The sequence below is a fragment of the Pseudorca crassidens genome, chromosome Y (assembly GCF_039906515.1).
Source record: "Pseudorca crassidens isolate mPseCra1 chromosome Y, mPseCra1.hap1, whole genome shotgun sequence".
In the NCBI taxonomy this organism is placed as follows: domain Eukaryota; kingdom Metazoa; phylum Chordata; class Mammalia; order Artiodactyla; family Delphinidae; genus Pseudorca; species Pseudorca crassidens.
The window spans coordinates 16,307,245-16,326,155 of NC_090318.1; the positions used below are offsets into that span (position 1 = coordinate 16,307,245).

The following is an 18,911-nucleotide window of genomic DNA, read 5'->3' on the forward strand; positions in this document are numbered from 1 at the left end:
TGTTAAATGTTTCTTGTATTTTCTCCATTCTGTTTCCAAGAATTTGGATCATGTTTACTATCATTACTGTGAATTCTTATTCAGGTAGACTGCCTATTTCCTCTTAATTTGTTTTGTCTGCTGGGTTTTTATCTTGCTCCTTCATCTGCTGTGTGTTTCTCTGTCTTCTCATTTTGCTTAACTCACTCTGTTTGGAGTCTCCTTTTCTCAGGCTGCAGGTTCATAGTTCCTGTTGTTTTTCGTGTCTGCCTGCACTGGGTAAGGTTGGTTCAGTGGGCTGTGTAGGTTTCCTGGTGCAGGGGACTGGTGCCTGTGTTCTGGCGGATAAGGCTGGATCTTATTTTTCTGGTGGGCAGGTGCACGTCTGGTGGTGCGTTTTGGGTTGTGTGTGAATTTAGTATGATTTTAGGCAGCCTTTCTGCTAATGGGTGTGATTGTGTTCCTGTCTTGCTAGTTGTTTGGTATGGGGTGTCCAGCACTGAAGCTTGCTGGTCACTGAGTGGAGCTGGGTCTTAGCGTTGAGATGGAGATCTCTGGGTGAGCTTTCGCCGTTTGATATTGCATGGAGCCGGGAGGTCTCTGGTGGACCAGTGTACTGATCTCGGCTCTCTCACCTCAGAGGCACAGGCCTGACACGTGACCAGAGCACCAAGGCCCTGTCAGCCACACAGATCAGGAGAAAAAAAAAGAAAGAAAGAGAGAGAGAGGGAGGGAGGGAAGGAGGGAGGAAGAAAGTTATTAAAATAAAAAAATTATTAAAAATTGAAAAAATTAAAAAGTAATTAAGAAGAGAAAAATAAAAAAGAAAGAAAGAAAAGCATAACCAAACCAAAAAACACATCCACCAGTGATAGTAAGTGCTAAAACCTATACTAAAGAATGGACAGACAGAACCCTAGGACAAATGGTAAAAGCAAAGCTGTACAGAGAAAATCGCACCAAGAAGCATACACGTACGCACTCACAAAAAGAGAAAAAGGAAAAAAATATATATCTATATATTAAAAAAAAAGGAAGAGAGCAACCAAATAAATAAATCTACCAATGATAATCAACTCTAAGTACTAAACTAAGATAAAAATAAAACCAAAAAGAAATTAAGTGCAGAAAGCAAACCTCAAGTCTACAGTTCCTCCCAAAGTCCACCTCCTCAATTTGGGATGAATCGTTGTCTATTCATGTATTCCACAGATGCAGGGTACATCAAGTTGATTGTGGAAATTTAATCCTCTGCTCCTGAGGCTGCTGGGAGAGATTTCCCTTTATCTTCTTTGTGCTCACAGCTCCCGGGGCTCAGCTTTGGATTTGGCCCTGCCTCTGCGTGTAGGTCGCCGGTGGGCGTCTGTTCTTCTCTCAGACAGGACGGGGTTAAAGGAGACGCTGCTTCGGGGACTCTGGCTCACTCGGGGGGGGGGGGGGAGGGAGGGGTACGGATGTGGGGTGAGCCTGTGGCCACAGAAACCAGCATGACGTTGCACCAGGCTGCGGTGCGCCTTGTGTTCTCCCGGGGAAGTTGTCCTTGGATCATGGGACCCTGGCAGTGGCGGGCTGCACAGGCTCCTGGGAGGGGTGGTGTGGATAGTGACCTGTGCTTGCACACAGGCTTCTTGGTGGTGGCAGCAGGCAGCTTTAGCGTCTCAATCCCGTCTCTTGTGTCCTCACTGACAGCCGCGGCTCACACCCGTCTCTGGATCTCGTTTAGGCCATGCTCTGAATCCCCTCTCCTTGCGCACCCCGAAACAATGGTCTCTTGCCTCTTCGGCAGCTCCAGACTTTTCCCTGGACTCCCTCCCGGCTAGCTGTGGCGCACTAGCCCCCTTCAGGCTGTGTTCACGCAGCCAACCGCAGTCCTCTCCCTGGGACCTGCCCTCCGAAGCCCGAGCCTCAGTTCCCAGCCCCCGCCCGCCCCGGTGGCTGAGCAGGCAAGCGTCTCCGGCTGGTGAGTGCTGGTCTGCACCGAGCCTCTGTGCGGGAATCTCTCCGCTTTGCCCTCTGCACCCCTATTACTGCCCTCTCCATGGCTCGGAAGCTTCACCCCACTGCCCACCCCATCTCCGCCAGTGAAGAGGCTTCCTAGTGTGTGGAATCTTTTCCTCCTTCACAGCTACCTCCCAAGGTTCAGGTCCCATCCCTATTCTTTTGTCTCTGTTTTTTCTTTTTTCTTTTGCCCTACCCAGGTATGTGGGGTGTTTCTTGCTGTTTGGGAAGTCTGAGGTCTTCTGCCAGCGTTCAGTAGGTGTTCTGTAGGAGTTGTTCCACGGGTACATGTATTTCTGATGTATTTGTGGAGAGGAAGATGACCTCCATGTCTTACTCCTCTGCCATCTTGAAGGTCTCCCCTGTAAGTACACTTTTAATATCTGGGAAAAGTAAGTGGGGCTTTCAGTGTAGCCCTGTGGCATCATGGTCCATGTATATTATAGTTCATTCCAAGCAAAGGCAAAAAGATATTGGGCATCAGGATGTACAGGGATACTAAAGAATGAACTGCAGAAATCTTTCACAGTAAAGAAGTCACTAATTTTAGGGATATAGGACAGTAAGGTATGGGTATTTGGCACTGCACAATACCAAGGAAGATAGTAGCACTGATAGATCTCAAACCTTGTACAAATCTCCAATTCTTGCCATTAGATTTTTTTGTTTACATCTTTATTGGAGTATAATTGCTTTACAATGTTGTGTTAGTTTCTGCTCTATAACAAAGTGAATCAGTTATACATATACATATGTCCCCATATCTCTTCCCTCGCGCGTCTCCCTCCCTCCCACCCTCCCTATCCCACCCCTCCAGGCGGTCACAAAGCACCGAGCTGATCTCCCTGTGCTGTGCGGCTGCTTCCCACTAGCTATCTACCTTACATTTGGTAGTGTATATATGTCCATGCCACTCTCTCGCTTTGTCACAGTTTACCCTTCCCCCTCTCCATATCTTCAAGTCCATTCTCTAGTAGGTCTGTGTCTTTATTCCTGTCTTACCCCTAGGTTCTTCATGACGTTTTTTTTTTCTTAAATTCCATATATATATGTGTGTTAGCATACGGTATTTGTCTTTCCCTTACTGACTTACTTCACTCTCTGTGACAGACTCTAGGTCCATCCACCTCATTACAAATAGCTCAATTTCGTTTCTTTTTATGGCTGAGTAATATTCCATTGTATATATGTGCCACATCTTCTTTATCCATTCATCCGATGATGGACACGTAGGTTGTTTCCATCTCCAGGCTATTGTAAATAGTGCTGCAATGAACATTATGGTACATGACTCTTTTTGAATTTTGGTTTTCTCAGGGTATATGCCCAGTAGTGGGATTGCTGGGTCATATGGTCGTTCTATTTGTACTTTTTTAAGGAACCTCCATACTGTTCTCCATAGTGGCTGTACCAATTCACATTCCCACCAGCAGTGCAAGAGTGTTCCTTTTCTCTGCACCCTCTCCAGCGTTTATTGTTTCTAGATTTTTTGATGATGGCCATTCTGACTGGTGTGAGATGATATCTCATCGTAGCTTTGATTTGCATTTCTCTAATGATTAATGATGTTGAGCATTCTTTCATGTGTTTGTTGGCAGTCTGTATATCTTCTTTGGAGAAATGTCTATTTAGGTCTTCTGCCCATTTTTGGACTGGGTTGTTTGTTTTTTTGTTGTTGAGCAGCATGAGCTGCTTATAAATTTTGGAGATTAATCCTTTGTCAGTTGCTTCATTTGCAAATATTTTCTCCCATTCTGAGGGTTGTCTTTTGGTCTTGTGTATAGTTTCCTTTGCTGTGTAAAACCTTTGAAGTTTCATTAGGTCCCATTTGTTTATTTTTGTTTTTATTTCCATTTCTCTAGGAGGTGGGTCAAAAAGGATCTTGCTGTGATTTATGTCATAGAGTGTTCTGCCTGTGTTTTCCTCTAAGATGTTGATAGTTTCTGGCCTTACATTTACGTCTTTAATCCATTTTGAGCTTATTTTTGTGTATGGTGTTAGGGAGTGATCTAATATCATACTTTTACATGTACCTGTGCAGTTTTCCCAGCACCACTTATTGAAGAGGCTGTCCTTTCTCCACTGAACATTCCTGCCTCCTTTATCAAAGATAAGGTGACCATATATACGTGGGTTTATCTCTGGACTTTCTATCCTGTTCCATTGATCTATCTTTCTGTTTTTCTTTTTTTGCCAGTACCATACTGTCTTGATTACTGTAGCTTTGTAGTATAGTCTGAAGTCAGGGAGCCTGATTCCTCCAGCTCCGTTTTTTGTTCTCAAGATTGCTTTGGCTATTCGCGGTCTCTTGTCTTTCCATACAAATTGTGAAATGTTCTGTTCTAGTTCTGTAAAAAATGCCAGTGGTAGTTTGATAAGGATTGCATTCAATCTGTAGATTGTTTTGGATAATAGAGTCATTTTCACAATATTGATTCTTCCAATCCAAGAACATGGTATATCTCTCCATTTATTTGTATCATTTTTAATTTCTTTCATCAGTGTCTTATAATTTTCTGCATACAGGTCTTCTTTCTCCTTAGGTAGGTTTATTCCTAGATATTTTATTCTTTTTGTTGCAGTGGCATATGGGAGTGTTTTCTTGATTTCACCTTCAGATTTTTCATCACTAGTGTATAGGAATGTCAGATATTTCTATGCATTAAATTTTGTATCCTGCTACTTTACCAAATTCATTGATTAACTCTAGTAGTTTTCTGGTAGCATCTTTAGGATTCTCTAAGTATAGTATCATGGCATCTGAAAACAGTGACAACTTTACTTCTTATTTTCTGATTTGGATTCCTTTTATTTCCTTTTCTTCTCTGATTGCTGTGGCTAAAACTTCCAAAACTATGTTAAATAAGAGTGGTGAGATTGGGCAACCTTGTCTTGTTCCTGATCTTAGTGGAAATTCTTTGAGTTTTTCGCCATTGAGGATGATGTTGGCTGTGGGTTTGTCATATATGGCCTTTATTATGTTGAGGAAAGTTCTCTCTATGCCTACTTTCTGGTGGGTTTTTATCATAAATGGGTGTTGAATTTTGTTGAAAGTTTTCTCTGCATCTATTGAGATGACCATATGGTTTTTCTCCTTCAGTTTGTTAATATGGTGTATCACGTTGATTGATTTGCATATATTGAAGAATCCTTGCATTCCTGGAATAAACCCCTCTTGATCATGGTCTATGATCCTTTTAATGTGCTGTTGCATTCTGTTTGCTATTATTTTGTTGAGGATTTTTGCATCTATTTTCATCAGTGATATTGGCCTGTAGTTTTCTTTCTTTGTGCCATCTTTGTCTGCTTTTGGTATCAGGGTGATGGTGACCTCGTAGAATGAGATTGGGAGTGTTCCTCCCTCTGCTATATTTTAGAAGAGTTTGAGAAGGATAGGTGTTAGCTCTTCTTTAAATGTTTGATAGACTTCGCCTGTGAAGCCATCTGGTCCTGGGCTTTTCTTTGTTGGAAGATTTTTAATCACAGTTTCAATTTCAGTGCTTGTGATTGGTCTGTTCATATTTTCTGTTTCTTCCTGATTCAGTCTTTGTAGGTTGTGCATTTCTAAGAATTTGTCCATTTCTTCCAGGATGTCCATTTTATTGGCATAGAGTTGCTTGTTGTAATCTCTCATGATCTTTTCTATTTCTGCAGTGTCAGTTGTTACTTCCCCTTTTTCATTTCTAATTCTATTGATTTGAGTCTTCTCCCTTTTTTTCTTGATGAGTCTGGCTAATGGCTTATCAATTTTGTTTATCTTATCAAAGAACCAGCTTTTAGTTTTATTGATCTTTGCTATCGTTTCCTTCATTTCTTTTTCATTTATTTCTGATCTGATCTTTATTATTTCTTTCCTTCTGCTAACTCTGGGGGTTTTTTTGTTCTTCTTTCTCTAATTGCTTTAGGTGCATGGTTAGGTTGTTATTCGAGATGTTTCCTGTTTCTTAAGGTAGGATTGTATTGCTGCAAACTTCCCTCTTAGAACTGCCCATGCTGCATCCCATAGATTTTGGGTCATCGTGTCTCCATTGTCATTTGTTTCTAGATATTTTTTATTTCCTCTTCGATTTCTTCAGTTATGACTTCGTTATTAAGTAGTGTATTGTTTAGCCTCCATGTGTTTGTATTTTTTACAGATCTTTCCCTGTAATTGATATCTAGTTTCATAGCGTTGTGGTCGGAAAAGATGCTTGAGACAATTTCAATTTTCTTGCCATTCGATTTTTAACTGGCAGAATGGCAGTGTCACAGGGGCTACTGTAAGGCACAGTAAGCCATTTCTTAATGTAAGCTGATATCAAAAGTTCTGTTTCTTCTGTGGCTTCCCGCCTCGATAGGTATTGACTGATATTGGACAGGGGTTTATTTTGGTCTGTGGTAATTTTAATGGCTGCTGCAGAATGTATTTTCCCTATGTCAGTAGGATCAAGTGACCCCAATTCTTCAGGTACTAAGCCTGGCAGTTTCTTGTTCAGCATCACTCTCAGTCACAAACATTATATGATGAAGAAATCTGAGTAATCTTTTAGGGCTAAAACCATTTCTCCCTTAACAGTAAAAGAAATATGAGCATCATAAGTTCCTAATAAATCTATACCTTTCAGGTTCATAGGGGTATATTCTACTAGGAAAAAGGAGTTCCTTTGTTTAAGTTCTCCTAGTTATAATTCTAAAGGTAATGATCTGAGCGTCTTAATATTTGCATTAGAAACCCCTACCATCTGTACTGAGGTGTTAGAGAGAGAGAGCCTTTAATTTTGATAGGGTTCAAAATGTAAAAGGTAGCTCCTGTATCTATTACTGCTTTAATTGTTTTCTTCTCATATAATCATTTCTATTTCTTCCAGGGTGTTAGAGAGGAGAAGGGGAAAGACTCCCCATGTTCCCTCAGATCAGCCTTACTCTTGTTTAACTTGAAATTACAGTCTGTATCTGGTTTCCCTTCTAGGTCTCTCTTTTCTTGTCTTGCAGTTTCCCCAGTAATGACCCAGTGTTTTTCAGTAAAGGCAAATTTCAGAATTTACCAGTCGCGGATTGAATAGGGTTGGTTAACTTTAGACTGACATTGATTATTTAATTGTTGCAACTGAATGTTCATAATTTTTATAGAGGCATCTTTTTCTTTTTAGTACTTTTGAAAAGTTGGTCAGCCAGCATGACAAGGGCATTTGTATGTGATACAGACAAATCATGTCTAAATGATTAACATGCCTAAATCGTGTCGTTTAGAGCAGCCGATTCCTCATCCAGACCTTCTAAAAAGATGGAGTTAAGCAAAGAATCATCTTGGTGGTTAAAGAATGATTCGAGTGTCATGCTGTAATATTGTTTAAAAGTTTCCTTGAACCTCTCATAGTGATCCAGGATTGATTCATCTCGTGTTTGTTTACTTGCTGAATCTTTGACCAGTCGGCAGTTTTTGGAAAAAGCTCTGTGATAATTCTGAGTAATTTATGAGCTAACTCCTTGCATTCACCTTGAGCCTGTAGGTTGTATAAATCAAAATTTGTTAAGGGGTCTCTCCATCCTGCTTTCTCTACTTATTCCTTTGTTTGACTTTTAGAAACTAATAGCTGTATTACTTGATATAAATCGGAAAACCTGAGCTCATAGGTTTGGACGATTAGCTCAAATTCCTTAGCAAATCCCAATGGATCTTGACTACATTCGAGAAAGTCCTTAGCTAAACTAAGTTCTGCTCGGGTCCAGGATGTGTACGTAAGCGCAGAGTACAGTTCACCTCTTCCTGTAATAGGTTTCTCCTTCAAGGGAGCTATGAGTACTTCTGATCTTATGTCTTCCTTTCCCGGGGAGGGGGAAGCAGCAGGAGAATGGGTTGGTGGAAGAGAGAGAGAGCGCGTCTGGGTTAGGCAGTTTGGATAAAGGAGGATATAAAGAAGGAACGGAGTGAGAGACAAGGTTAACGCTATTGGCTTTTAAAAATTCTAGTATCATTTTGAGCAACCTTTTGTTGATTTTTTGCGAAGAAGTTACTTTATCATTTCCCCTTTTAGAAGCTTCTAAATACCAATTGAAATAAGCATTCCATTTCTGTTTGATCTTTTTCTAGCTGCATATGCAAAAAAAAAATCCCCCAGTTTTCACATGTCAAAACAGACCCAATTTGGCCATTTAAGGTTGAGATCTCTTAGTGTAATTGCCCTAATTCGGTTGGTGCTTGTAAGTGTGAGCTCCATACGTATTGCACGTGAATCTGGCTAGAGTGTTAGCGTGGAGGCTGGCTTTCTGACACTCCATGTTTCTCTGTTTGAGAGTATCTGTTTCCCATTTTAAAGTTGAATTTGTTGGGGATAAAATTTTCTAGTGAAATTGTGGGGTGGGCCAGTGTGCTGCTTGTGAGTCTAACTCCTCCGGGATTTTGCCCTAAAGTCGTTTTAGCTCCTTTTACGTGTCTTGGGTTTTCCCTCTGGTAGTGTAAAACCACCACAATGCTCAGAACTTATCCGTGCTCCCAGCAGAGCAAGCTTTCGTTAAAATGAGTGGGTTTCCGCATAGGGATGGTTGCACAGTACAAGGACTTGCCTCCACCACTGCTGCAAGTTAATTATAGAAAACCGGACATCTCAAGTGAATGAATGCAGCACTTTTCTACATAGGGGAAGATACAAGAGTCTGGGCTCACTGAAAGCATTCCTTTGATATGCACCTTAGCTATCTAGGGTCAGAATCATGTTCTTTCCCATCCTGAGTCCCCTCTGGGTGCACCATCGGGGGCGGCTGTAGTGGCTGAGGGCTTGATGGTGGGCTTCCTGTTTTTATCTTGAGTTCCCTCAGGGCTCAGCACTGGGGGCAGCTGTAGTGGCTGATGGCTGTTGTTCACTGATATGGCAGGTGGCATCCTTAGTCCACAGCTTCATAAGTATTTTTAAAAAGTTAGGTATTTCCTTTGAAGTCCTATTTGTTTATTATTTAGTTGCATTTTGGTTTGTTTCTTTTGTTGTTTATTTGGGATCCAGTTAACAATCAAGTGTTCCATTTACTTAACATAATATAATTTCTTTTCTGATTTTTTTGAGAATACGTTATAGATATCATACCCTTTTCCAGTCAAATTCTTCAGTGTATTTTCCTAAAAACAATGATTCTGCCTCATTACCATAGTAATCAAAATCAGAAAATTAACTAATTAGTACTATTTTCAAATCTATAGACATATTTAAATTTAACCAATTGAAACACAAATGTGGTTTAAAGAAAAAGAAAAAAAAATTTGTCAAGGTTCCAATAAAGGTTTATGCTTTGCTTTTACCTCTCAAGTCCCTTTATCTTCATTATTCTGGAACATTTTTGTCTTTTATGACCTTAACATGTTTGACAAATTCAGGCCCATTATTTTGTGGGATGTCCCTCCATGTGGCTTTGTCTGATTTTTCCTCATTAGATTCAGGTTTGTGTTTTTGGCAGAAATATCTAGAAGTGACGTTGAGTCATATGTATACTATCAGGAGACACATGTTGTGAATTTGCTATACCGCTAAAGAAGTCAGCTTTATTTATGTTGTTAAAATGACGTCTGTCAGCGTTTCTCCACAATAAAATTAATATTTTTCCCTTGTAGTTAATAAGTGTCTTGGGGGGAGATCGTCCCCCTTAATTTTTAAAAGTAAATTTTTTGTTATAAGTTTGGAATCACAGCTTTGTTTTCCTGTCCTCTGTATCATAATCCAACACTGTCATTTATTTTGATGCTAGTTTTATGCTTTTAAAAGAAAACATGAAGTTGTGAGTTTCAGTCTTCGCTAAAAATCCTGAAGCAGTCCTAGGAAACCATGTCCCTAGAGAGCAAACAGTTTATAGATCTAAAAATCAAAATATCGGTCAATTTTAGTCCTATTTGATTTATGTGAATGGATCCATAGTACAAGTGTCTGATTTTAAGTTTTTTTTACATTACTTTATTGTAAACTCCTAGATTTAATCATGCCATTCTCTTTTCACAGCCAGTTCTTTAGCCTAGGTCTGAGGTCCTCAACCTGATAATCATATGCCAAAGTATATGGATTTTTTTCTTGGTTAGAGGATCCATAGGCTTCAGTATATCTTTAACGGATCATTATGGGAACTTTTTGCATAAATTGCCTTTATTTTCCACCCACATTAGTTTATTTTTCATTTCAGCCTCAGATTGATTCCCTTAAACATCTTTCCCTTAGGTCATCACTTTGCTTAGGATGCTGTATCTTTTTTCTGACTCATCAGTGCAAACCTAGGTACTTTATCCTAACTTGCAGACCTGCTATTAGCTAAATAGATCTAATAGGCTTTTTATGGCTTCCCCCAACCCCCTAGTCTTCTTGGTGCCACTTTAAAGTTTTCTCCTGAATTTTTACATTTGTTTTGTGCCCACTCTATGCCATTTCAGACTGCGTTCTTTTTCCTTTTATGTCGCACATTACTCAGATTTTCTTCTTGATGATTTTCCCGTAGTAATTCATCCTGAATTCCGTGAGTATTTACATATTACAGTCAATACTACACTGTTGCATATTGTTTTCATGTTTCTTTGGAATTTTTCAGGTATTTAATGTGTGTAACTGATCTGCTCAATGGATGATACATTTATTGATAGCAGGGACAATATATAGTTTTCTTTAATTTTTGTAGATACCAGTACCTACTCTCCATATCTATTCTTTCCTCAAGTATTTATTGAACACCTGTTATGTACCACCGATTGCACATGCAACAGCACAGAAAAGAAACAGCCCTGCTTTCAAGAGCATGCATGCCAGAGACCAAATAAATCAGTAAAGTGTAATACTGATTTTTTTGAGCTTTTAAAGCTTTATTAAGTTTTTTATTGTGGCAAATATATAACATAAAATTTACCTATTTAACCCTTTCAGGTGTATAATTTAGTGGCATTAAGTACGTTCATAATGTTGTACAGTCATTGCCATTACATTTCCAGAACTTTTCCGTCATCTCAAACTGAAACTCTGTACCCATTGAATAGTAACTCCCAGTTCTTCCCAAACCAGGTCTTAGTAAACACTGTTCCACTTTCTGTTTCTATGAGATTGCCTAGTTTGGCTACCTGCTATAAATGCGGTCATACAATATTTATCATTTTGTGTCTGAATTATTTCACTTAGCATATGTCTTCAGCGTTCATCCATGTTGGTTGCATCAGAATTTCCTTTCTTTTTAAGGCTGAACAATATTCCTCTGTACATATGTGACACATTTTGTTTATACATTCATCTGTCGATGTACACTTGAGTTGCATCCATCTTTTGGCTATGATGAATAATGTTGCTAGAAAATTGTTATACAAATATCTGTTTCAGTCCCTGCTTTCATTTCTTTTGGGTATATACCTAGAGATAAAAATGGGTCATCATATGGTAATTCAACAGTAAATGTTTTAAGAATCCATCATATTTTCTTCTACAGTGGCTGCACAATTTTGCATTCCTGTGAGCAGTGCACTTGAAGTTCCATTTTCTCCCAGTCTTTGCCAAAACTTGTTGTTTTCTGCTTCTGTCACAATAATTATCCTAATGGATGTAAAGTAGTATTTGTTGTGGATTTGCTTTTTATTTCCCTAGGGATTCATAGTGTGATCATATTTTCATGTAGCTTAACGGCTATTTGTATATCTTCTTTAAGTTCTTTGCCAGTTTTAAAATCAGATTTGTTTGTTTTTGACTCGTAGGAGTTCTTCAGATACTTTGGATATTAATTCTTTACTGGATACCTGATTTGGGTATATTTTCTCCCATTCAGTGGGTTGTCTTTGAGGTCTGTTGATTGTGCCCTTTTTACTTTTGTGGCCTGTGCTTTTGGTGTCATATCTAGAACATCATTGCCAAATTGTGGCAAGTTTTCCTCCTCTCTACTAAGACAGAAATTAATGGCTATAAACTCTTACCTTACAAAGGAAGAAATATCTCAAATCAACAAACCAAAACCTTACAACTTAAAGAACTAGAAAAGAGGAGCAAATAAATGACAACTAACACAAGGAAGGAAATAATGATTAAACCAGACATAAATAAAATAGAAATCAACCCTGCTGACAGCCCTCCTGACCTAGGACTTGAGTTCCATAATTGTGAAAAAATACTTTTCTGTTGTTTAATCTCCCTAGTCTGTGGTATTTTTTTAATAGATCTTTATTGGAGTATAATTGCTTTACATTGTTGTGTTAGCTTCTGCTGTATAACAAAGTGAATCAGCTATATGTGTGCATACATCCGCATATCCCCTCCCTCTTGCGTCTCCCTCCCACCCTTTCTACTCCACCCTTCTAGGTGGTCACAAAGCAGGGAGCTGATCTCCCTGTGCTATGCGACTGCTTCCCACTAGCTATCTGTTTTGCATTTGGTAGTGTATATATAAGTCCACGCCTCTCTCTCACTTTGTCCTAGCTCACCCTTCCCCCTCCCTCCCCATGTCCTCAAGTCCATCCTCTACGTCTGCGTCTTTATTCCTGTCCTGCCCCTAGGTTCTTCAGAGCCTTTTTTTTTAGATTCCATATATATGTGTTAGCATACGGGTATTTCTTTCTCTCTTTCTGACTTACTTTACTTTGTATGACAGACTTTAGGTCCATCCACCTCACTACAAGTAACTCAGTTTCGTTTCTTTTTATGGCTGAGGAATATTCCACTGTATATATGTGCCACGCCTGCTTTATCCATTCGTCTGTCAATGGATACTTGGGCAGGGAATCCTTTACTCACAGGAGGGAGCAACTCACAGGAGGGGCTGGGGCCCGGGTGGCCACGTTTGCGAGGCCTGCAGCTCCTCTCCCCACACAGTGAGGTGTCCCGGTCGCACTGCCCCGGGCAGCCCAGGGTCAGGCGGGGCACTCCCGCCCCATCAGGCTGCGGCCCTGTGGGGCCTGATGCTTCATCACGCGGCTGGAGGTGCCTGATCGAAGGCCATCCTTCCTTATCCTAGACTCCTGCCGAACCCCTGTGGAGCAGCCTCCCGCCTGCTTGCTGAGGAGGACGGGGCGGTGAAGGAGGAAGCCCTTCACCTCCCCAGAGACAGGCCTCCAGCCCCTGCACTGTGCTTTGTGCCCAGCACAAAGGCACACGCACTGACCGGCGATGCTTCTAGAGGCCTCTGTTTTTATATATGTTTGTGATGACTGGGAGGCACGTAAGTGCAGTGCTGCAACATTTCCTGCTATCTGGGGTTCACTGGCATGGAAAGTAAGGCCGTGAAGGCCAGGACTTTGCTTTCACACAGATACATGTTGATCCTGAAATGAAAACCTGCCGCCAAATGAAATACGTAACGTCTCAGCTCCCGTGAAGTCGGCATTATTTATTTTTCTTTTTAAAGACAGGCCTTTTCCCTTGACGGGCAGGGTGGGTGTTAGTGGTGTGGTCTTGTCCTCCTGCCAAGAACGAGGCTCTTATCTGGAACGCCACTCTTCCCAGCTCTTGCCAAAGCTAGAAACACAGCAAATGAGAATGACTGATAAAAAGTGAAAAGCGCTGAGGAGAGTGCGGGTTTTCATGAGCGTCACACCGTACCAAGTGGCAGTTGGCATTGATAGGACCGAAGTTGCTCGATTAGCCTGGAAAACCTCAGCTGGTTCGGTTGATGGACCTGAAGCAGGGGTGGGGCCGGGGGTTGGTCTGCTTATTTGGTTTGTCTTTGTTTGGCCTGAAACTCTTGTGTGGGGTTTTCTTGTACGCGAAACCCAAAGTCTTGGTAAAAGCTCTAAACGTCATAACTGTTTGAGTACCTGCACGAGAACCAAAATAATCCAGTTCAGAGTACACAGAGAATGAATGTTGAATTCTTGAGGAAGTGTTTCTGAACCTCCATCTTTTTGGTGTAGCTTTATCGTAGTGACAGCGACAGTTCAATGCTGGCCCGCAAGTCCCCCCTTGTCCGAAACACTTTGGAAAGACGAACCCTTCGCTATAAGCAGGTATGTGCCACGTAGACTAATCTGCCGTCTGTATGTACGCTGGGAGTTATTTCCACAAACCTGAAGGGGTAATATTTTAGGTAAGATTAATTGAAAGGTAATATGTTTATTTCCTTGTTTACTTAGATATAATTTTTAAAAGTGTATATAATGTCAATGTTACCAGTATTTGTTAATTTCCTAAGATAATGTCGTAATCTAAGATAATACATGATCTTTACATTTTAAAATATAATAAATTAATAAACAGCCATTCTGTATAAGAGATTCTTCTTTCTTTTTTGACAAGGGAGTATATACAGTTTAGAAAATTTGGGTCTTTCACCGTGGCGCATTCTCCTACATAGGACTGTTCTACAGTTTTCCTTTATATACACCGGATTTTTTCTCCACGTCACGCCATTGTACACAGTTTTGCTCCTTTTAATTTGTAAGGTAGTGGTTCCCTGACTTTCCCGGGCAAGAATTCTTTGAAAGAAAAAGAAATTCCCAGATCTCCTTGTGGTGGTTGTATTTAGAGTAGCCGCTGACTGAGAGTGATAAGAAAATACATAACTCAGCAACGAAAGTATTTCTCAGCAGCCATGCTGTTGGCATTTTGGCCTAGGTCTGTCTTTGTTGGGGGCTGTCCTGTGCACTGTGGGCTGTTGAGCTGCATCCCTGGCCTTGACCCACTAGTTGCCGGTATCACCCCCTCCCCCAGTTGTGACGACCAAAAATGTCTCCGGAGGGCCCAAGTCACCCGTGGTTGGGAACCTACTATCCTACTATGAATTCAGGAGAGCTTTTAAATGAGTTTGTGTTTATTAAGTCACTTAGATTTGCATTTAACTTCTGTATATGTGCAAAATAGTGTTATGGGTGTGTAAAACGCATAGTTATTCAGTCCTCCCAACAACGCTGATAGGCTCGTGGATTTGTGATTTTGTTGCACTAACTGCCTTCCCCAGCGTTGTTAGCCGTGGCGTGGGAAGTACTGCTCTCAGCTCCGTGTACAAAATTCTATTGTCGTCTTAGAGCTTTCTTGAAAACAGGAGACTTGCTTACTTCAGGCGTGTGTGGGGAGGAGCGTTTTTTGTTGTTGTTGTTGTTGATGTTCGGCCTCGCTGCGCGGCTTGCAGTTGTAGTTCTCTGACCAGGGATTGAATTTGCAGCCCAGCATTGGAAGCGGGGAGTCCTAACCATCGGACTACCAGGGAATTCCCTGGGGAGGAACGTTTTTGACAGCTTGTGTGTGTTTAACCAGAAAGCCCTCAACGTGGTTTATAACGTGCTTTTTTCCCGTTATACAGTAGGCCATTAAGATTTTGCCATGTCGGTCTATTTTTCATCTTTCTACAGTAGCTGCGTTTTCTGCGGGCCTTATAATGTATTTGATCACTTTTCTCTTGTCAGGTATTTAGAATTTTTCTGTCATAAAGCTTTTGCACATCATCAGCTGTGCCTTTCAGGTGCAAGTCACATGAAATTTCAGAACCAAAGAAAACACAACATTTTGTGGCTCTTGCTTATATTGTCAAGTAGCACTTGAGAAAGATGACGCCCTCCTGCCCCGTGTGAGAGGGTCTGTTTCTCTGCGCTTTAGCCAAAGCCTAGGTCGTCATTACAGCGGACAGCTTGCTGTCACTGGCTCGTTACCGGAGTGGAGGTTTGAACCCGTGTGGCCCACATCCAGTGTTGTGTTGGCGTCGGGCCACGCTGCGGCTGTCTCTCTCCAGTGGGGTCGGTCACTCAGGGAAGAAGCTGCGGGAAGGGCGCGGGCGGGGTGGGCGCGCTCACGGCCGCGGTCTCGCAGCCCTGCAGGTCCTCCGCGGCGGCGCTGGCGGCGCGCACGTCCCTGGACCTGGAGCTGGACCTCCAGGCGTCGCGGACGCGGCAGCGGCAGCTGACCGAGGAGCTGTGCGACCTGCGCGAGCTGCGCCAGCGCCTGGAGGACGCCCAGCTCCGCGGCCACGCCGAGCCCCCGGCCTGGCTGCTGCGCGACGAGCGCTTCCGGAGCCTGCTGCGGGAGGCCGAGAGGCAGGTGAGGCCCCGGCCCGCCAACGCGGGGAGGGGGCAGGCGGCCGGGCCTTTCTCGCCTCCCGGTGCCCGGAGCTGGCAGGGGCTTCCATCGCTCTTCCTTAAAACTGGAAGCAAACCCGTCTGGTTCACCCCGCGTTGCTGTTCCAGACGAGACAGACCAAACTTGACTTCCATTCAAGAACAGGCAGCTGAGAAGACGCTGAAGAAGGCCTCCAAAGGGGTGTGCCAGCTGCGCGGGCGGAACCTCAAAGAGCCCATCCAGCTGGGTGCAGGCGTTCAGGTGGGGAGAAGCCCAGGCCTCACTCTCGCGCTTGATTTTTACTGTCATACCTTTGTCATTATGAAGAGTAAAGTAAGTATTGAGAGAGACCCACAAGGAAGTCGAGAACAAAGCTGGAATCCCCACTGCTGTTAGCATTGTGCGATTTTTCTCCTGATTTATTTTCTGTGGAGCTTTAATTAAGGCCAGGTATGATCATTTTTGTTTAATTTTGCATTCAGCTTATTAAGAATTAACATACCACATGTTACTACCTAACCTGTTATTTTTTTCATGACTGATTTCATCTAATAAACATAAATCACTTACCGGCTCTTGTAACATCTTTTTATGTTTATGATCATAAATAACAGCAATTTACATATGTACAGTATGTGTTATCTTTGCTTTTTAAAATTTAGAGTGAAGCATACTCTATATTCAGGAAAATGTTCTTTTCTTACCAAGATAGTTTAGTGAGTTCTCATAAACTGAACATGACAGAAATCAAAACATTATCAGCATTTCCAGATTACTCTGCAAATTTCCTTAAACACTGTGTTGAATTCTAATGACATAAATTAGTTTTGCATGGTTTTGTTCTTTTATACAGCCGCAGTTAACACAGTTCTATCCATACTACTTTGTGCCTGACTTTTAGCTTTGTTTTTTTCTATACCTGTAATTTTTATGTCCTTATCATAAAATAACACAAGATATTATAACCACTTCCTTCAGTTTTGATTTAGAATTCATCTATTGATATATTTTTAAAATGTATTCATTTGTTGATAGAACAAGAGTTAACACTATGTAGCAGGCACTCTTCCAGCCACTGGAGGTAAGTCCCTGCCCTCCTAGGAGTATCATAACTTCTATTAAAATTTTGAAAATTTGTATACGAACATATATTATGGAAATTCAAATTCTGATTGTTCTTTGAACAAGGAAAGCCATCATTGACATGAGAGCTTCCTGCCAGCTTTCCGTGTCTGCATATCACCTTCTAACATAATTTTTTCCATGCCCACCCAGGGAGAAGATAACATTTTTCACGAGACCACGGGCTAACATACCCCTGCTGCCGGTTGATGCTGTTTGCTGGAGTATTTATCTGCCTATTTTATTTCTGCGAAGTTCTAAAATTGTCTAGCTAAAATTGTCTTTCAAATATGTGTGCAAAGTTATTAATATACAATTTTTTTTTCGAAAGTCTATAAATATGTATTTTTTGATAGTGACAGGAGCAGGGCTTGGCTTTTCCTTGTTGTTAAATTAACATCTCAAACAGGTTATTTTATAAAAGAGTAGCTGTTGTGTGAAGATTCGACAGTTTCCATGCTGTTTTCTTTGACTTGAAGGGTGGAAGACAGAAACTCAGGCAAATTCACTCTATTGTCATTTATTCATGGTTCTTTTCTTCCTCCTTGAAGGAGAATACTGACTTTAAGATGTATTTTAAGACTGAAACTTGGTTCTTCAGTATTTGCCATGTGGTAGAATGGATCTTTGGGGCCGGTTTTGTGTTCTGACATCGGAAATGCAAACACTATGTGCTGAACTCGTCACTCGTCCCGTTTCTCCTGTGTGCATTTATCATGTGTAGTGTACACTTTCGCACCCTTTATGTTCTGTTAAGATGCCACCTTAGGGGCTCAGTCCTAAGTCAGTGCGGGGTGCGCTTTGCGGAGCTTGGTCTCCCGCGCGGGCTGGGCACCCATAGCCCCTGGTTTCCGTGCACCCTTCCGTGCCCACCCCGGGTCTGAGGCTGGTCACGGAGCCCCCGGCAGGCACACAGCCCACCCTCACCCGGGCTCGGCAGCCCCGCCTGCCTTTCCAGTCCGCCCCATCTGATCCTGACCGACAAGGAGGGCAGTGGTGGAGCTTCTGCTCTGCTGCTCTGCCCTGCAGGAAAGTGAAAATAGAAGAAGGAAGGTGTGTTTTCACTGAGTCACTGGATCCGCTGATGGATAGAGCAGTCACGACATGGACACGATAACCTTTGAAGGCGCTTTCTTGAGGAAGCCAGCTTCCGTGGGAACTACAGCTACCAGGCGAGTCACTCACAGGAGAGCATGTGCTTTCGCTCAGAAGGCCCCCCGCCCCATGCTGGAGTCTTGCCAACATTTCTTAAGAAATCTTAGAACTAGCTCATGAGGAAAAATATTTTTATTCAATAAAAGGGTACAACTATTCTTTGAATTGCCAAGTGATATAAATATTTTGCCTAATATATACTTATTATATTTAAAAGGCACTCTTCTTCATGAAGCTTTGGATGAGTAAACAAGATCAGTCACAAAATGTGAAAGAAAGAAAGACAGAAAGAACATACAACTCTTCCTGTAGCTTTCTTCTCCCTCTTTTCCGTTGAAAATATGGACAATAGAGTTTGTAAGTAGTACTAAGACTGAAAACTTTATGCTATTCACAGTTGTCATCTGTTGCTATGTGTTTCTAATCTTTGTTTTGATTTTTTTTCCCTCGTCAATTTCTTAGTGTATATACTGGCAGTGGAAGTAGAGACTCACAAAACATTCCTTAGTAGAATTAGCAGCCAAGCAGACAGCATGGGTAAGCAAGTGAGGACAGTTAGGCCCTCTCTAACTTCCCTGAGCTATTTGAAACTTTAAAATCAAACAAAGAACTGTCTACCACGGGACTCTAGAGGATGCAAATGGCAAGTTATTTATATCTGAGGTACAGTCTCCATTCATGTGGGGAGGCTTGCAGAAT

General features: G+C 41.7%; 1 protein-coding gene across 1 annotated transcript in view; it reads left to right on the forward strand.

Moving 5' to 3' along the window:
* Positions 1-18,911, forward strand: part of LOC137217886 (protein WWC3-like) — a 173,190-nt gene that overhangs the window by 149,681 nt on the left and 4,598 nt on the right. Inside the window, 7 exon segments of the mRNA XM_067724886.1 lie at positions 13,802-13,894; positions 15,570-15,917; positions 16,064-16,090; positions 16,092-16,385; positions 17,211-17,281; positions 18,087-18,229; positions 18,430-18,569. Of these exon segments, the coding sequence (XP_067580987.1) occupies positions 13,802-13,894; positions 15,570-15,917; positions 16,064-16,090; positions 16,092-16,331 (708 nt within the window). The 3' untranslated portion in view covers positions 16,332-16,385; positions 17,211-17,281; positions 18,087-18,229; positions 18,430-18,569.